General features: G+C 43.5%; 1 protein-coding gene across 2 annotated transcripts in view; it reads left to right on the top strand.

Annotated features, from left to right (window-relative positions):
• The window catches only part of AUTS2 (activator of transcription and developmental regulator AUTS2), a 660,967-nt gene that overhangs the window by 259,484 nt on the left and 382,229 nt on the right, over positions 1–19,254 (top strand). For both annotated transcript variants that reach the window (XM_042879514.1, XM_042879515.1), the window contains exon 3: positions 19,066–19,167. In XM_042879514.1, coding sequence (XP_042735448.1) covers positions 19,066–19,167 — 102 coding nt within the window. The remainder of the gene's footprint in view (positions 1–19,065; positions 19,168–19,254) is intronic.

Raw genomic sequence — 19,254 nt, 5'->3', positions numbered from 1 at the left:
GACCATCTCAACTTGCAGTGGAATTTCCAGTTACAAAGGCTTGTATTTCACAGAAAGGTAGTTTTTTATGCAAGTTCAGTGTTCTCTGTAGTTGAAGGACTTTCAGGTTTCCATTATGCTGTGTTTAGTGAACAGTGCTGATTATATTTACCTTTAATATATTGTTATCCCAGTGCCCTTTTGCTGTACCTTTCAACCAGCACAAGCATCAGAGCAACTTTAGGCTTTAATCCAGCTACAGTGCTCGGCTCTCTGGAGGACAGAATCTGCAGCAGCTTTATTCCTTCGTTCCTCCTTTACCCTCCACTCCAAATATATCACTTTAGGAAATGTGACCCCAATGATTTTTCTTATTGCTTTGTCACGTTATTCCCACAGCAGAGGTTGAGGGAAAAACAGCAAGGTGATCTCACTTAGACAAGCCTCTGTTAAAAATCTGGCTTCCTTAAGCTCTGTGCAGTCAGGAAGGAAAGAAAGAAACCTCCACAAAGATATTATGGGCACTCAGGCTTGGTGCCGGTGTCATCTCCGGAATGATTTCTCATCTCTGTATAAGGGACCAACCTACGGATCAGGTGCCCGAGGGTATAGGCAACGTGAGCGCTTCAATGCTATGACTAGACCCAGCACTGCAACTTCAGCAGCAGGGTTCCCTGGTTGCTGGACCTGGCAGGGCTGTGAGCTGAGCGTGCTGAAGGGTGCTTGCTTCGAGTGCCGTCATTGAGTGCTGTGTGACTGCGCGGTGCTGTAGGCGAGGACATGGCGCTGTGTGAGCTTCTGTGGGTAAGGGGCATCAGTGGTGCTCCAGAGAGTAGACAGCACTGACTGGAGGGAGCGTTCTCCCTCCGAAAAGAGTGTGCCTTTCCAATGAGTGCTGGCTCTTCCCGAACCTGAATCCCAGCTGGGTGGGTAACGTTGTCTGCGGTGCTTGATGTCCTCAGAAGATTGTTGAAAACTGCTAGAAATCAGAGCAGGGAGTTCCAGGCACTTCGAAGTATTTCTTAATGAAACCTTGGCTAATGCAGTGTCTTAAAATAGCATGTAGAAGCGGTATGCTATCTCCAAAAAGAATTTTTTCCCTTAAATCCCTTAGAATTTATTAGGTGGGCGTGAGCAGGAAGGTTGGCTCCAATAAAAAAGCTAGCTTTGTAATGAGTAGCAGGGGCCTAGTATAATTTAAGATATTCTTTACAGTTTATAAATATGGGCTCATAAAATGCGTAGATATAAGGAAGCTGTGACTTTAAGTCATTAGAAGCCCAGTGGTTTGATAAAATAACAGGAAACAGACAATTTATTATGAGCAATCTCAGTAGCTCTGGATTATCTATAAAACTTTTATGGCCCTCCCCAAGTGGCAAGAGGCCATAAAACTTGCCTGAATGAGGGACTTGTTAATTTACTTGTTAAAGCAAATTAAAAATTTATAAGCGCTTTTAGGTAAATGAGATCTTCTCTCATTGCTGCCCTTGCGGGCTCGGGAGTCCTAGGAGGGAAGAAGTGGTTGCGCTCAAACATCACAGCAGAACAATAAAAGCTATTAAATTGGTTCAGTTTATTACTACAGAGCCAGGCAGCTGTTGCCATGGTTTGTTGTGGGATACCGGAGGTTGACAGCATGGCATTTCTGTGGCCTTAAAAGGAAGGAAATAACTCTACCTTGCAGCCACCCCAATGGCTCTTTCATGCCTCACTCTTTCCTCCAGCTTTCGCGCAGAGCTCTTAAAGTCAGACTTCAGCCTGTCGCAGACCCTCCTTCATCATTCCTTACTTCAGTTTTGTAAAATAGGCTTACGAACCCCCAAAAATCCCACATGCAGTCTTCAGTTCCTGCCTAACCAGGACACTTAGTGGCAAATAGGTTTTGTTCTGTTCCAATGCTTTGCTGTAAAGAAATACAGCGCACAGAGCAGCCTGGCAAGGAAATCAGGGCTGTTGGGCATCTCTGAGTGATATTTGAAAGTGGGCAAAATGAATTCAAGTGTTTCTCCAGATCACTTCAATGACAGCTGCTTCGAGCAAATGCATTCCAGCTGGAAGTACCACAAGGACAAGCTTTGTCCTATCAACTCCAGCTTAAAAAACCCTTTTCTATTGAAAAGTTTTAATACATAGCAGAAGACGTGCTTTGTGTAGGGTTTTGAATGAGGAGAGATCTAAATCAAGCTGCAGAGAACTTAACAAAGCCTTTCCCGAGCCTTCCTTCCATAAGCAGCTTGTCTCTACCTGTAGCTATTTCTTTTGTTCAGGAAGTATCTTTTGCAGATCTAATATTATTTATAAAATGAGTTAACAGCACTTCTGGGAAGGAAAGAGATGTACGTACAAAGGGTCGATGCTGTGAACGCTTCAGGTGATCACTTGAGATACATCTCAGGTGTATTTAAGACTGATCTCCAAAAGTGAGCGTGCCTGAGCGTAGTCAGTTATCTAAACAAAGAGCACGGTCTTTAATGCACTTTTAAGGCTGATATATTTCATTTAAAACACATTTTATCCCAGTATGATTTTTATGATTATATAATTCCTGATGATTATATAATTCCTGATGATTATTGCAGGTTCTCACCTTCAGAACGGGAAATAATAGTTGAGGGGAATGCGTGGAGTACACATAGGAAATCTAACATCAAGGTAGACTTGAAAGAATTGAGGAAGTCTGGTTTTAAAAGGAGAAGATGGAATGAAGATACTGATAGCAGTGCTCGAACACAAGGCAAAGAAGAAAAATCCGTTCTGTGTGTCCATGATAGATGGGACGAGAAGCAATGGTGCAGGCAGGAGATGCAGTTGAAACCTGAAGGATAACTTTTTCCAAGTGTAGTTGGTGAAACACTGCTCATATTCACCCCAGAGGTTTTAGACTTCACCAGATGTCTTTAGCTACAGTTTGGGCTGGGTTTTCTGTGTGGCATGAGCAATGCAGATGAAGTTCTGTCCTTTCTGTGCCCAAAGTGATGGGCAGTGGGACCACTTGAGTCTCTCTCTCTCTGTTTTTCTTCAGTTTTATAACAGTGAGTCTCTCTGGCTCTCACAAATTGCAGTAGGTAAGATGAGTACTCAAATACTTGAGGCAATGCTGCCCCAAAGTCTTTATTTCCCATGTGGTTCCCCAGCGAGAGACAGATGTTTAGCAGGACGCTTTTCCTTCATGCTGCTAGACCAAACAAAAGCTTACAATCTCCAGGAATTCAAGTGTAGCAATAGTAATATTCTGGCACTTCCATCACTCAATAGCTGTATTATAAATATTTCATGGAAAAACGGAATCATAAAAGTATTATTTTTGTAGCATGCCAAGAGTAGATCCAGGCAGTTGGAGCATAAAAAGTATGAAAGTCACATTTTAATATTGTGCTATCCTCACTAAGTACAGCGTTAGTCTGAAGCTGTCTGACATAAAAATAAGGCAGCGTCTCTGAGGTGTATTAATGGTGTTTGTATGGCTAATGGTTACATGGCAAACTCCCAGTGCATTCATTTCAGCGCGCGCGTTTCTCTGAACCAGATATGACTGGCTGGAAAGGTCTCTAGCAATCCCATATGGCCTCCCCAGGGACACCGCTTCAGCCCTGTTTCATCGAACCCAAAGTGGGTAAAAACTGAGCCAAAAGCTCACTGATTTTCAATGGGGTCTGTAAAGCACATCGGAAACTCGCAGCCCTAATCCTTGAAATTGAGCGTGATGACAGCGCTCCAAGTTGAATGATTAATCTTTCATGTCCTTTCATACCTCACTACTGTTCTGATTCCAGATTTGGAAAAACTGAATTGCAGATGGGTTTGTGGACATTCTGGGCCTTTCTGGATCTGGACCTTAACCTGTAAAAAAAAACATTTCAACAAAGGCAACCTGTAGTACAGACACAGAGGCTGCATTGTTCAGGCTGAGCCTTTGAGACAGATGCAGTCACGAGGAGCAGGACTGGATGAGGATGTGAGATGCTTTTGCTGTAGATGGCCTGTTGCTGAAGTATGTATGGAAATACATAGCTATTGCTGGATGTGTGCTGAGCCCAGCTTGCTGTTTCTGGCATCAGTTAGGGAGAAGATGTCTTGAAACAAGGAACATCCCATCAGTAGGGCATCCACAGGCCCGCAGAAGGCTCGCATGCATGTCCCTATTTTTCCTTTCCTTGAAGCAGCAGCTGGGATGTGGGTCTCTCTTGTTCTGCAGAGTTCCATTACGGACATTTCTTGGCGCACCATGAAACTGTCATTGAACTCCACGAAATGAATCCAAGAGAAGGTTGAGTCCTTCTCTAAACCTGTGTTTAGTCAAGGCTTTTTTCAACGTTTATTAGCTTGGGTTTGCAGTTCAGTGTTTACATAAACGGCATGATTAAAAGCAAAACAGGAACCTGGACAGAATGTGGTTCCTGTTAAAATCATGGTGAGTTACTCACTAGCTTAACCCTTCTGAAAACCAAAGATGCATATTGAGCTGCCTACATATTTCTGCTTAATGAAAGGCAAGCAAGCTACTCAAGCTCATCAGAGAGGATGTCTGAATTTATTCCTTGGGGTATTTATTGACTGGCTTCATTCTTACAGGAGCTAGGTGATGACAACAAATATTGAATAACATCAGCCTTTTGCCATGCCCTGAGATCGAAGAGAATGACTTGCATAGGCTTAATTTAAATCATAACCTGCCAAATTGGTGAAGGCCTGCAGGAAATCCATCAGTAGTTCCAATCTGCATATCTGATTAGGGAATGCATGAATTAGATATCTTAGTGTTTGTGGTAGAAAGGTTTCTTTTTTTATAGCAACTAGTTCCTGTATGGTTACAGCTTTGATGAAGGCTAACCTGTGTTCTTACCTCAAATGAGCAAGGAAAATATAAATTAGAAGCTCATAAATATCAGATCTAGTTGCCTTTGAAGAACTTTTATTTCAGTGCAGTTTGCATGGCAGTGCTTTTGTTGCCTCCAAAAAGTGCATTTGTTTTTGGCTAGGCTGTAAGTAATGCGTAAGCTGTAACGTTTTAAGTCCTTCTTTGTCTCAAGCAGATAAAAAGGAACATCGGATCTGTGAGGGGTTAATTCATATGTTCTGAATGAAAATGGAATTAGAAAATGAATTCCCTTCCAACATCTCTACTCAGTGTGCAGATCAAAGCCATCATAGGAGTAAATTTATGTCTGATAGTGTGGACGGTTTCAATGCACGCTGGCGAAATATCATGCTGATTGCTGATTGAAAACAGTTGTTAATTCTCTACTTCACTAAATTCAGAGTGGAAAAACTTTCCTTAATAAAGAACAGATTGAAGAGAACCAAGACCTTACTGTGTGGAAATTAATGGCAGATGCATATACTGGTAGTTAAAATGTTTCATTAGATGTTAATGTCTTGCTGTGTTTTTAATTGTTCAGAAATTAGCCTCTAGAATATTAAAACCATCTGTTTGTTATCATGATGAAACAGAATACTTAAATAGTTATTAATTTTGTGGGCTTTTTTTTTTCCTCCTTGTCTGCGAAACTTTGCTCAGCTGAGATTTCAGTGGGTGCTGGATGCACAAGTGAAGAACAATTTTAAAACACCTTGGTGCCCCAAATACCTGCGTCTGCTGCCTGCCACCCATATTTTGCATGCCTGCTTTATTTCACAAATTATTGTTCACCGAGGAGAAGCTGACGTTTTTTAGTGCATAGATGGAGTGTGCTGATGCTTGCTGAGCCTGTGTAATGGTTGATTTAAACTGTAATATGGTACGATTTCACATGCTGATACTTAATTTTTAAGTCTTGTGGGTCATTTTAAAGCCCAAATATTTCAAAGCGTGGAAGGGGTTCCAAGTAGATCCATCAGCGCAGAGCTTTGTCTTCCTTCCTTTGCAGTTATTTGCAACTCTTTTTCATTTTCCTTAGCATGGAGCTTTTGGGAAGTTTTTTGGGGGGACTTTTTTATTTTCCTTTTTTGTTGTTTTCTTCGCTTTTATCATGTAGATGAACAGTCAGTGGGGCTCTTACAGGCCATGCTTCAGTGAATGTATCTCAAATGTGATAGTGAAGAGGTGTGTATTGTTTTTAATCCACTGAGATGAATTTGAGTGCTCAAGTGCTGTCTTGTGGGGAGGCATGTATATTCTGTGTGCAGCTCGCCATTGTGAAGAGCACATTATAATACATTTTGTGATGATTGCTATACATGACTTAAGTGTGAAAATTTATTCAGCACATCTAAACATCACTTAAAGAGCCATTAACATATCTTTCCAAGTGATTTTTGACCTTTTCCTGAATAATCACTTCAAAAATTATTGAATGCTAGGATGAGGATTAATTCAACTGACCATAATTTGATAGTAGTCCTGTATTATAGTTTTCTTCACTTACCTTAAAACAGTAATTGAACTCCTCTTACTGAGTATGTATTTTTAAGATGGGTGAGTTTAATATGTTTTTAAAGCATATGGGTGAGACGTTACTTTATTTTTAATCGGTGTAAGGTGCACAAATGGTCTGGTAATCAACTGTAGTGGGGAACCCCGTTCCCTAAATGGATTCAGCATCCCACGAAGTCGGTGGGAACGTTCCTCTTGCAGCAGCACTGGATCTTGCCTGGTTCCTTGGCTGCCAGCACAAGGGTTTGCACCACTGGCTGCCAAATCACAGAATCACAGAATCACCCGGGTTGGAAGGGACCCCAAGGATCATGTAGTTCCAACCCCCCTGCCTAGCAGGGCCACCAAACATACACATTCAGATCAGGTTGCCCAGGACCCCGTCCAACCTGGCCTTAAACACGTCCAAGGACGGGGCATCCACAACCTCCCTGGGCAGCCCGTTCCAGGGCCTAACCACTCTCCTAGTAAAGAACTTCCCCCTAACATCCAACCTAAATCTTCCCTCCTTCAACTTAAAACCATTTCCCCTAGTCCTGCTGTTATCAGCCCTTCTGAACAGTTTACTCCCCTCCTGGGTGTAGGTTCCCTTCAGGTATTGATAGTCTGCAATGAGGTCACCCCGCAGCCTTCTCTTCTCCAGGCTGAACAAGCCCAACTCCCTCAGCCTGTCCTCATAGGGGAGGTGCTCCAGCCCCCTGATCATCTTAGTTGCCCTCCTCTGGACCCTTTCCAAAATCTCAATGTCTTTCTTGTACTGAGGGCTCCACACCTGGACACAGTATTCCAGATGGGGCCTCACAAGAGCCGAGTAGAGATGGACAATCACCTCCCTGTCCCTGCTGGCCACCCCTCTCCTGATGGAGCCAAATGGTGTCCTCGAGAACAGAGCTGCTTTGGGACTTGAACTGAGGCAGCCAACTCATCAAATCCATCAAACACTAAATCACCTTCGGTCGCTGTTGACAAGGGATGGGCTCCGTAATGTACCAAGAGATTTTCTGACGTTTGCCAATATGAAAACTCATTATTTTAATTGGGAAAAATATTCCCAACTTGAACGCATGGTGCTGCAGTATATTTTACATTATTTCTCAAGAAGGGAGAGAAACAGGAAAAAAAAAACCCTAAAAATAATCAAAGCAAAGGCAAAAAACAAAAAACAAACAAACAACCCCACAAAACACCAAAAAGCCCCAAGAAACTGCTGCTGTTAAGAGTTGTAGGGCGTTGTGAACTTGTCAAGCCAGCTGCAGCTCTTGTGTCCAGGGCCAGCATTGAACGAGGTTTGAAGCCGGCCTGCAGGCAGAGCTTTTGCACAGCGGCACCCAGGAGTGCAGCAATCTGTGCGCCCCAAAGCTGCAATATCTCACTTGGTTCAAGCAGCTTCTCTCCACCGAAGGCGGAGCACACAGCACAAGAGTTCCTGGAAGTGGCAGCCTGCCATCTATCAGGAGCTAATCCAGATTTAAACAACTTAAACAACAGTTCCTCCCTTTGCTTTTCTCCTGAGTTATTTGTGATGACTAGCTTCTCTTCATCTCTAAACTCATCTCCACATCAATGACAGCTGCTAATGAATTCAGATGGTTCATTCCCTTCCCTTCTGTGCTTCTTCAAATAGATTTTCTTTGCCAGATACTTCAGCTCCCCTTTCCTGCTAACAAATTGATGCTGAGGTATATTATTATGACTTTTGCTTCCATCATTCAAGCAAGGGGAAAATACAATACATAGAGACGTGAGTTATATGTCAAAAATGCTTTTACTCTTCCCCCTCCGTTCCATCACATTATTAAATTATAGGAGAAATGCTATCATAATAGCCTCTTGGCCAAGTCACAGGGAGCAGAGTTATGGTTCCCTTGATAAATTGCAAAACGTTATTAAGTTTTGTTCTCTGGACTGAGAGTATTGGCATAAAAGGACATCAACCACAGTCATATTGGTCTTGATTGCTGCTTAATTGCTGCTTGTTTGTGTTAGAGATCATGTGGTTTGATTGATCTTGCCCTGCTTTTGTCATTATAGTTACAACTTCCTAGTTTTCTCCTTGTACAGAGACCACAGGATGACTTTTAAATCTTGAATAATTTATATGGCTGGCCAGTTAAACGGCTTAAAATAGCATTATATTTTTAAGCCAATAGCTCAACCTTCAAATCATTATTTATGCAACCAAGTTATTAAATATTTATTCTGGGCTTATATCGAACTGTGAAATAACAGGGCTCTTTTTAAGTAAACAGTGGCAAACATCTTGAGGTCCACCCCTGAATGCTGATATTTCCTCCTTCAAATCGGCTGTTTACTTCTGCAACGTTATCTGGGTGTCAGCTTAGTGGCCTGCATTGAGGGGAAAAAAGGTTGACAAGACCTGTAGCTTAATTCAGGTGGGTGAGTATTGGCACTTCAGTCTTTTTCAGGCTCCATTCATGGAGCTGCTTCGTACCCCTAGGTGTTCCCAAAACATCTTGTCTCATCTTGCAGCTCCTCTGTGCATGAGAAGTGACCATACTCTGGCCTTGCAACGAGTGGAACTCTGTCGAACTCTACAGAAGCCTTCCTTGGTTTAATGTTTCCCTCTTTAAAACAGGCTGTAATTTGCAGAGAGCTGCTGTGCTGTTGAACCTGTCACAGAATCACAGAATCATAGGGGTTGGAAGGGACCTTTAGAGATCATCGAGTGATTTGGTTCATCTTCTTGCATACTTTGGTATTTCTTAAATAAGTTGCATGTGTCAGAGGCATCCAGGGGCCAAGCGAAGTCTTTAGGGAGTTGGATGTCCAACCACTGGGCGAAATGGGATAGTATTTCTGTTCTCCTTTTGCCTCTGCTTTCTTATCTCACCTGTCCTTCATGTACAACAGAAACAGGAACTCCTCAGAGCTCTAGGGGTGAGGATTGACAGAGCCCTGACGCTGCATTCTGGACCTGTTAGCAATAGCTGGTTGTAGCCTAGCGAGAAGGATGTGAGAAGTGTCCTTCAGGGTTGCCAAGAGAAAAAGGCTTTCCTCACCTGCAGTGTTGGTATAGAGCTGCCAATTGGTTCTCCATGTTTTTTGAAGGAGCCATCTTAAGGGCAACCGCAAAAACCAGCTGCTGGGGAGGCCCTTGAGGGAATGCACGTACACTGCCCCTGGTAGGACGTGCCTGGGGTTCAGACTGTATTAAAAGGTCGTGTCTTTGCCCATGGAGCTTAAAATCTGTTATTGGGGACATACAAAGTGCGAGCTTAAGCTGATAAACATGTAGGACTTGTGCCTCGTGTAGGTCACAATATGAGCGTAGTATGTCTGTGCAGACAAGGTTTGTACCAGGCAGAGTGGGCACCTGAGCAGCTGTGCTCCAGACGTTTGTTAGTGGTCCAAAGGGACCCTTCCCAAACACGCTGCCCAGGGAGAATCCTGCAAGCACATCCAAGGTGGGTTACAAATGAGCTCAGCGTGGGGGCTGAGGAAATACTGAGAGGCAGAAGTGGGTTCCACCCTGATGGGCCCTGGCTTTGGCTGCCTCTGAGCACATCAGCTGGACCCTCCTTCTTTATCCTTCTCTTTGTATTCTGCGAGTCTGGGAGCTGTGTGGGGAGATTGATTGGTACAATGGAGCGCTTTGCAAGGTGTAATTTTAAAGGCCATATTTCTCACTGTGCAACCATCAAAATGCAAAGGGTCAGAAGAAGCCTATATTTTTTTGCAATTCAGCTTTTAAAGTGTGCTGAAATACGCTTCATTGGTTGCAATTGCCAACAGCTTGCTGTTTGATACCACTCCTAACAGGAGCTGGGGAACAGAGCAAGTCTGTTACACTTTATATATTGTATAATGTATGTATGATTCTGGGGTGTGATGAGTTTATGCCAGATTTATCTTTGATTTCTGTATAAACAGCATGGAAAAAAAATGATGGGCTGCATTCTCTGTGTAACTTAGATAAAATAGACCTACAGAGCTACTTCAGAGTACCTTCTGTGTGCTATATATCTAAGGTTGCCCAAGCATATAATGAAGGAGAAGAGGATCTGGAAATAAATGCCCGTTCTCTTTACCCCCCACCCCCGCTTTGGCAAGGATGCTGTTTATTCTTAGTCTCTGTTGCTTCTGCTGTTGCTACTGTAAGCAGAACACGAACCCTTGGTGTTGCTGCAATAGCAGTGCTAGATAGATAGCCAAATTGTCCTTAGGAGAAGAGGGGGTGTAGCTGCTTCTTTCAGGAGGATCTCCTCCATTTGGGGCATTAGAGGATGAGTTCCTCTGCTCTGATGTATTGAGCGAGTACGACAGCAGGAAATGGCCACCAGTGCTTCTGATGGACTTGTTCTGTAGTTCTGTATCACAGAGCTAATTAGATAATTGCCTATAGTTACTTGTCCACGTTCTGTTAGATTTCGATTTGTGGTTGGAAGAAATAGGAAGACACGTGTGTATTTATTCTTGCTTTTCATGGAAAAAATTCAGGAAAATAACATTCTATTCTCAGTAGAGACAGCAAAGAAACAAAAGCTAACATCTTCACTCTGTTGCTTTCCCTCACATTGCCACACAGGTATGCCAAATGAACTAGCTTCATATGCTGGGGAGGGCATCAGATCCCAGGTGGTGGCACATGGCCCCGCTCCTTGGTGGCTGGCAGCTTCTCAGAGCACGTGCATCAGTTGTTCTAAGATTAAATATCAAGACATGCACAGAGAGCCTCTCCAAATGTTTTATTGTATCTCTCAGGTAACAACATTTTTCTTCCCTGGTGTGAAAAATGTCTTTGTATTAATATTTTTCAGAGTCCATGCTCGCTGTGAATTCTTTTTTCGTATTTACTGCCTAAAGTTGTGCAGTATAAATATTCTTCCTCCTCGTTACCTCACCTCTGATTTGCTTTCCTTGCACTGCTGCTTTCTTTAGCTATCCGGACAGCTATTGTGGCAGTGAGCAAAGCTTTGCTAGAAGTGTGATGGAGAGCTCTTGCTCAGAACTTCAGCTTTGGGTGAGATACAAGTGCTGTGTGACTTGTATTTGTCTGATTTGTGTTAGTAGCAAGATTTAAATGAAAGTATCTAAGTGACAGCTGTTAATCATTATTTAAATCACAAGTAACAGGCCTGGATTTACGTGCCGGGATTCTTTTTTTCTTTCTATGCAGTTCTCTTTTTATTTGTTCTCATACAATCAGATTTGTTCTCAGTCATTGAGAAGGTATTTATTTGGTAATTAAAAATCGAGCCCTGCGTGAAATCTGCTGCTGTTCTCTGACTAATGGAAGATGCTTTGAGTGTGGATTTTTGGTTGGGTAGGAGAGGGACTGACATCTTAGGCAGCACTCAGTGGATGTTCCTGCTGTGCCTATGGGGCTGTGTGCTGCAGTCATACAGACAAGGCTGTAGTTCAGGTGCTGAGATGTACGTCTGTGGAAGCTCAGCTGACTAGAAGAGTTAAATGTTTCCCTCTGTTTTCCAGATATCATATAAAAAGCAGTGCCCTGTAGTGTTCTACCTCATCGCCCTTCAATTCGCTCGTGTTCTACTTCTCATTTCTATAATCAGTAGCTTTGTTGATTCGAATCAATTATGCTTCTACATGACTTGTCATGTTTTGAAATCAAACAGATACCACATTTTGAGGTGAAAAATGTGTTTAAGTGCAGAATAGTGCTACAGTACATGTTTTAATTTGCTGGTGTTTTTCCACCGTGATGAGTGAGGGGGGGGTTGGTGGGAACTGCAGTTGGCTTTTGCTCCTGGAAGCATATCAAAACCAGTCTCCTCCAAGCATGTGAACACACTGACATTGGAAGACAAACAAGTGTGTTGAACCTGTCAGGGATCTGATGGGTCAGCTCTGCAGCTGGGGGCTGGAGATGCTCCCAGTGCTTAAGCTATGGCATTAGAGACATCTGATGCTAAAGAGGCTTCAGTGGTCCATCTGTTCCTACTCTCCCTATTGTAGACAAGCATCTTTGGCAGCCTGACCATAGCATATTCTGCACAGGCACAGTTGGCTGTTGCTCCTTTGGTGGCCTTTGGAGCAGAGCAGCCACGGGCAACTGCCTTGTGTGCCGGTGCTTCTGCCTAGATCCACGTCTGCTGCACTGGGGAAGGATCAGTGATTCCCAGTAGGAACAAAAATTCACATTTTAGAGCCAGCCTTGAGTCTAGGCTGCTAGGGAAAGCCTAGAGAGTGAGTGCAGGGAAGTTCTGTATATGGAGGAGCAGATATAAATGTCCTTGTGTTAGGTGTGACAGACTTGTGCTGTGGGTTTGGGATGAGGCTGTACCTGTTGAGACTTCTGGAGTCAGGAAACGTTTCTGATGCAGGAATTACGGGTCTGTTCACCAGCCGATCTGAGCTCAAGAATATATTCTTCCAGGTAGAAGTTGGATCAGACAAGTTTTAGACTATCTTGCCCTTGCAAAAGCTGTATAAAGAATGACAGGAAGAACTGAAAGCCTAATTCCCCTCCCTGCAGTAGGGTTATGCCATCCCTTGGAGAGCAGGTGTCCTCTTCCTCCAGGGCTCTGGTAAAGGCTTAGCTTGCTGGCAGCACTATAACATGGAGAAGCGTTAGTATTCATAACTTTAAAGTATAATGTAGTGAAATAATCCTTTAATTCCATATGGTGTGGAAGCTCAGGCGCCTCAAAACTATACCATAGCTTGGATTTACTGCTACCAAATGGTACGGGGTTTTAAATTAAAATATATTATATATATATATATATATATAAAAAAAAAGCTGAGAACAGCCACATTAGGGTGTTTTTGACACAATATATAAGCTCTGTGAAAAAGGCTTTTGCTAAATTCTCTGTAGATTTATTTATTTTGCTTTTTGTTATGTGCTAACCAGGCACTGCTGCTATGGAATTATCTGAAGTGGCTTAGGGATCCAGCAAAGCAGACTGTGGTCTCAAGAGGGTGATGCTCCCTGTACTTTGGGGGCTCAGCTGCCATTTTATTCTCCCTTATGCCTCTTAAGGTGATTGACTGTCACTGTCCTTCATTCTTTTCCTTTCTGAGGCAAAAGGCAGCAGAGAGCTGTGTTGTTATGGGTTATCCTTAACTTTTATGGCTTACATCCCATATCCCTTCCTCATTTCCCAGAAATATGCAACTGTTGTAGTAATTACAGCACTATGGCACTGCTATCTCAACAGCCCATGGTGCAGCTGCCCTGCAGGGTAGCACAGTGATACGTCCATGGTGGTTTGCACCATTGTGATTGGCTGAATGTTCTTCAGCAAGGAACTCATCCATGCCAGGTGACCTTCCCCTGCCAGTGCCCAACCACCCAACCTCCCTCTCCTTCCTTCCTTGGCAGGGCAGGGGGAGAAGATGGAAGTTCTTGTGGGTTGGGGTAAAGACAGAAGATTTTTGGCTGATGACCACCACAAGCAAAGAATGCTTCCTTGGAATCATAGAATCATTAAGACTGGGAAAGACCACTAGGATCATCATGTCCAACTGCTGACCCATCCCCACCATGCTCACTAACAGTGGCCTCAAGTGCCACACGTACTCTTTTTTTAAACATCCCCATGGGCAGTGACCCCACTACTTGCTGAGCAGCCTGTACTTCTTTCTGAGAAGAATTTCCTAGTATCCAACCCGAACCTCTCTTGGTGCAACTTAATGCCATCACCTCTCATCCAAGCACTTTTACTTGAGAGCAAAGGCTGACCCCCATCCCACCAGCTCCTTTCAGGCAGCTGCAGGGAGCAGTGAGGTTTCCCCTGAGCCTCCTCTGCTCCACTCTGACCCATCCCAGCTCCCTCAGCTGCTCCCCATCAGACGTGTGCTCCAGAGCCCTCACAGCCCTGTTTCTTCTCTGGACACACTCCAGGGCCTCAGTGTCTTTCTTATAAGGATGGCAACTTACGAGTGTGGCTACCTCAGTACTGCTTTTCTCAGTAGCTCAAAGACTGTTGATCAGAAGTAAATACCTACCCGCATAAATAAATAGGCAAATAAAGACGTAATGACCGTGGAGATAACTTGTGACTGTCCCCTTTTAATTTTCTGAAAAGAAACTTGGATTTGTAATTGTATATACTTCATCTAGTCAGGACTATTTGGAGCTATGCATTCACTCCTGCCAGTTTGATGTAAATCGTGCAAATCGGATTTCTGTTAAGAAAATCCATGGGAAAACCTTTGATTGTTCAGCATCAAAAAGAAGAATTGGGAAGAAGGAACACAGAGCCTGCAATTATTTTCAGTTTCTGGAGAGGGAATGAGGTGTGGGGAGATAGAATCAGAAATAAAACCTGATGCCAAACTTCTGCTGGCAGCTGTCCTGCCAAAGCTTATTTGATTTTTCTTCCTTTTCATTAAAAAAATAAAAAATAAAATAAAAAAAATAAAAAACCCCACAACAGTTATCCAGTTGACTTCCAGTGTTGTCCAACAAACTTAAGGACAATACAAGCCAATAGGTTGTACAGCAGGAGAAAAGCTTTCTAGAAATACAGTGAGGTGATACTGGGTATCCCCACCAATACGAAGGGAAGATGGGGAGATGTGGGTGTCAACTGGGGTGCCCAGTGCCATCCCAGTTCTGGCTTCATTGCTGTGCTTCTCCCATTGGGAAGGCCTTGAGGTCTTTGTGAGTCGGCAGCACTCCATGTTTTTGGGGATTGGGACTGAAAAAACTGCTTTTTCTCTTTGTGAGACCTTCATGAGAGCCCAGTGTGTGAGTATTCATTGCCATCACAAGTGTGGAGCTGCACTTTCTTTTTGCCATCCCTTCTTTGTTCCTTGCTCGGTGCAAGTGAGAAGAACCTGTGTAAATGCTGGAAAGCCCTCAGTCAGACACTGTGTAAGAACCACGAGAGTTCCTTACTGGCTTTGTTTTTTCATTGGTCACCCTAACAGGACTGGTACAGGAGCAAGACCTGTGAATGGAGCACTTGAGATGTCTTCCATGCAGGAGAACTTAAATTTTGGGGGGGAAGCTTTTTAGGGATGCCATGTGCCTCAGGGCAGTGCACCAGGCACCAGCTGACTGAAAATCCAGTCTTACAGATCTTTTCTTAGCATTTCTGATATTTCAGCATCACATTAAGCGGCAGAATCTGTATGAGGAGGCTAAAACGAACCGCTGCCCGTCCACATGAAGTGTTCTCACGTGTGTTTGTGTGTAACAAAGTTCTTATATAAGACAGTGGGCACATTTCCATGCTTTATTATTATTATTTTTTAATTTAGCACAGATTGATGGATTTTGCAATAAAATTTAAACTCTCAGCAGTTTGGCGTATGGAGCAACTCAGAACGAAAGAAAGGAAAACATGAAAAGCTTATAAATCTGAACTTGGACTTAATTCTGAGTTTTCCGTCTGGTCTGTATAGCGCACTTTGTTCCTGCAGTGTTTCAGATTTGGATACCTTGGTTGTATCCCTTAATGCTTGTGAGGTGTTTCCAGAAGAATGACACCTATTGTGTCTCTTCTCCTCCCTCTCCTCTTCCTCCCCTCTTTCTTCCTCATTACAACAGCAGTGGAAAAACCATCGTTGAGCAGCTGTTGACAAAAGGCTGAGTCAGGGAAACTTGATCCATTTTCCTTTGGGTGGTTAAATTTTAAACCTGGGACCATATAATTACAGCACATTGAGGTCCCAGATAAAATCTGGGAGTTAAATATGGAGCATTAGACTTCTTGAATTTGTTATCCTCTCTACCGCCTCCAAAAATATTACCTAAATCTATTAGATCTGTCTGATAAACCATTCCATTTGAAATAAAAATGTTTTTACTTGAGGCTTTCTGGCTGAGCTGTGGAATATTTAGTTTATTTATTAAATTGTAAACGTTTGACAAATAGCTCAAGTTCTTATGTTTTCTTTGAGCTGAGAGTACAGCTGTGCATTTTGTTGTGCCTTTTTTTTTTATTATTTTTTTGCAGTTATGCTCATGCATTGCAACTCAGTTGTTCATCTGAGTTCTGTGTACTTTGCCCTTTCTTCTGGCTGATAGAGAATAGCAAAACTGCCTTTTTTTTTTTTTTTTTTTTTTTAACTCAGTTTAAATCTTTGCCAGGCATTGGACCTTCTCACTGCAGAAGGAGGAGGTGCAGGGTTTGGGTGAGTTTGCTGAGTTTCCTGCAGCTTCTTCAGTGTTCTGGGTGTCTGTTGTGACTTTGCTGCTGTACCATGAACTGTGCAGCTCTAAATGCCCACTGGCTTAACTTCCATATGACTGAATCCCCATGCAGCACTATTGGCTTGGGGATGAGTGGCTGGATGTCTGTGAGGAGGACCTGGGGGTGTTGGTTGATGCTTGGCTGAACATGAGCCAGCAGTGTGCCCAGGTGGCCAAGAGGGCCAGTGGTATCCTGGCCTGCATTAGAAATAGCGTGGCCAGCAGGAGCAGGGAGGTGAGCATCCCCCTCTATTCAGCTCTGGTGAGGCTGCACCTCCAGTACTGTGTCCACTTTTGGGCTCCTCACTACAGGAAAGATGTTGAGGCCCTGGAGTGTGTGCAGAGAAGGGCAACAAAGCTGGTGAGGGGTCTGGAGCACAAATCCTATGAGGAGCGGCTGAGGGAGCTGGGATTGTTCAGTCTGGAGAAGAGGAGCTCAGGGGAGACCTCACTGCTCTCTGCAACTTCCTGAGGGGAGGCTGTGATGAGGAGGGGTTTGGCCTCTTCTCCCAGGCAACAAACAGGACCTGAGGAAATGGCCGCAAGTTGTAGCAGAGGAGGTTTAGGTTGGACATGAGGAAAAGCTTTTTCTCTCAGAGTGGTCAGGCACTGGAATGGCTGCCCAGGGAGGTGGTGGAGTCACCGTTCCTGTGACTCTATGATTCTGTGAATTGGCTTTTTATTGGATAATGTCAAGAAATATCACCCTGCTGTGCTGTCATCACACCTATCAGAACCACAGAATGGCCTGGGTTGAAAAGAACCACAGTACTCATCCAGTTCCAACCCCCTGCTGTGTGCAGGTCGCCAACCAGCAGCCCAGGCTGCCCAGAGCCACATCCAGCCTGGCCTTGAATGCCTGCAGGGATGGGGCATCCACAGCCTCCTTGGGCAGCCTGTGCCAGTGCCTCACCACCCTCTGTGTGAAAAACTTCCTCCTAATATCTATGGCTGAAAAGATGCCACAAGATCAGGAATAAAAGTCCCCAGAGGATGGATACCCACAGAGTTGTTTTCTGGTGCAACATGCAACCAAGACACAAGAATCCCAGTTAAGATTTAGAGCTCTTGTAGGCCACGCTTGTCTTAGCCTTAGTCACATCTTGGAGAGAGTAATGTGAAAGAGCATCAAGCAGTTATGCTTTCAGCATTGAACGTGTTTGGGTTTTTTTTCTTACCAAATGAGACTAAGAGATGAAGGTTAAGCAGTTTTGCATACACCAGACCACATATGAAGTTTGCTGTTGCCAGACTGGCTGCGGTGATTGTGAGAAACTGATGGTAACCATTGGAGTGAGGATATTCCTGAGTGTATTCCTGTAGTGAGGGAGAGGAGCGATGTGTGTGACTGGGATATAGGACAGAAGCGTGTGTCTTGAGCCTCTGAAAGAGAGTGTGTATTTTTGTGTGTGCTTGTGCAGAGTGTGGGTGAACCAGAATGAAATGAGAAGAGAGAGAAGTGGGGAAAGGATGGTGGAGAAAATTCATGGGTCAAGAACTTTCGGTCACCAGTTGTGAAATGGAGATGAGTGTGGTTCTTGTAATTATGTACAGTCTGAATAGAAATTACTACAAAATATGGTAGTGTTTATTTTATGAATGCAATCATAGCTGCCTTATAAACTCATTAGGAACATCGCTGCATGTTTTCTCCTCATTTGCTTCAGCTGCCAGCAGTTCTAGTTTGTGCTTTTAAATCTAAATTTATGAAATTGACTTTTGTCAGCATTAACCTCTAAAATAAACAATTTTATCATAGTCAGTTCAAACAAGGCACTCAAAAGGTTAAAGCTAGCTTTTAAAAAGTGCTAGCAATATATAAGGAAAGATGTGTTAGAAGAAAGGGGTACAGTGCCAGCATTGCAGTAGATGTAGGTCGCATATCATCCTCTTGCAGTATATATGTGTATGTGATTGTGGGCTTATGTATAATGTACGTGTATGGGAGATGCTCATTTCAGTACAGTGCCATTGGCCTGCACAATATGCAGGTGTGTTCTCAATTGTCTGGAATATGTAGCTCGTTATTTTTTTGTTTTTCAATGCATTGCCATGCCAGTAATGTTCGTTAAAAAGGATTTGAAAAGCAAAAGCAATCCAATAGTTGATAAATAGATCATGTTTTTTGATGACCCTGTGCATAGCAGGGGGGTTGAAACTGGATGCTCATTGTGGTCCTTTTCAATCCAGGCCATTCCATGGTTCTGTGTTTTATGAACACTGAGGTCAGCCAAGAAGGTTTTATGGTACAAGGCAATGTTGTTAGGAATGAGTGCAGCAAAGGCTGTTCCATCCCCTTGGGAGATTTCCATTGATCTGAGATCCTCAATGCTGTAAAGAGGGAGGGATTGATCCCAGGTGCTCTTTGTTCTGATGGTAACTTTACAAAACAACTTCTACAGCATAAATAACTTCAGACAACTAGAAGGTCACAGAATGATGGTTCTACTCTGTGGTTTCCTTGGGATGTGCAGATTTCCTCCTTCAACGTGTTTGGGAACTGTCATGCACCAAGAGCAGGGGACTTACCTGAGCCAGGCTAAACTCTTGCTTTCTCTGTTTTCTATCTTTTTTGCAGCTCAAGCCAGGTCAGAACAGCTGCCGAGACAGTGACAGTGAAAGCGCCAGCGGGGAATCGAAAGGTTTCCATCGAAGTAGCTCTCGGGAAAGGCTCAGTGATGTAAGTAAAGCTCCTGCAGCCAAATGCTGTTCTGCTTGACCCTGGTGTAGTTTCAGAGGGCCCTGAGTTGTAACAGGATTTTGTCTG

Source organism: Lagopus leucura, unplaced genomic scaffold (assembly GCF_019238085.1).
Source record: "Lagopus leucura isolate 7727_CA_CO unplaced genomic scaffold, USGS_WTPT01 Super-Scaffold_100024, whole genome shotgun sequence".
NCBI lineage: Eukaryota > Metazoa > Chordata > Aves > Galliformes > Phasianidae > Lagopus > Lagopus leucura.
Note: the sequence above shows the minus strand (reverse complement) of the source record. Positions and strands in the feature narration are given on the sequence as shown.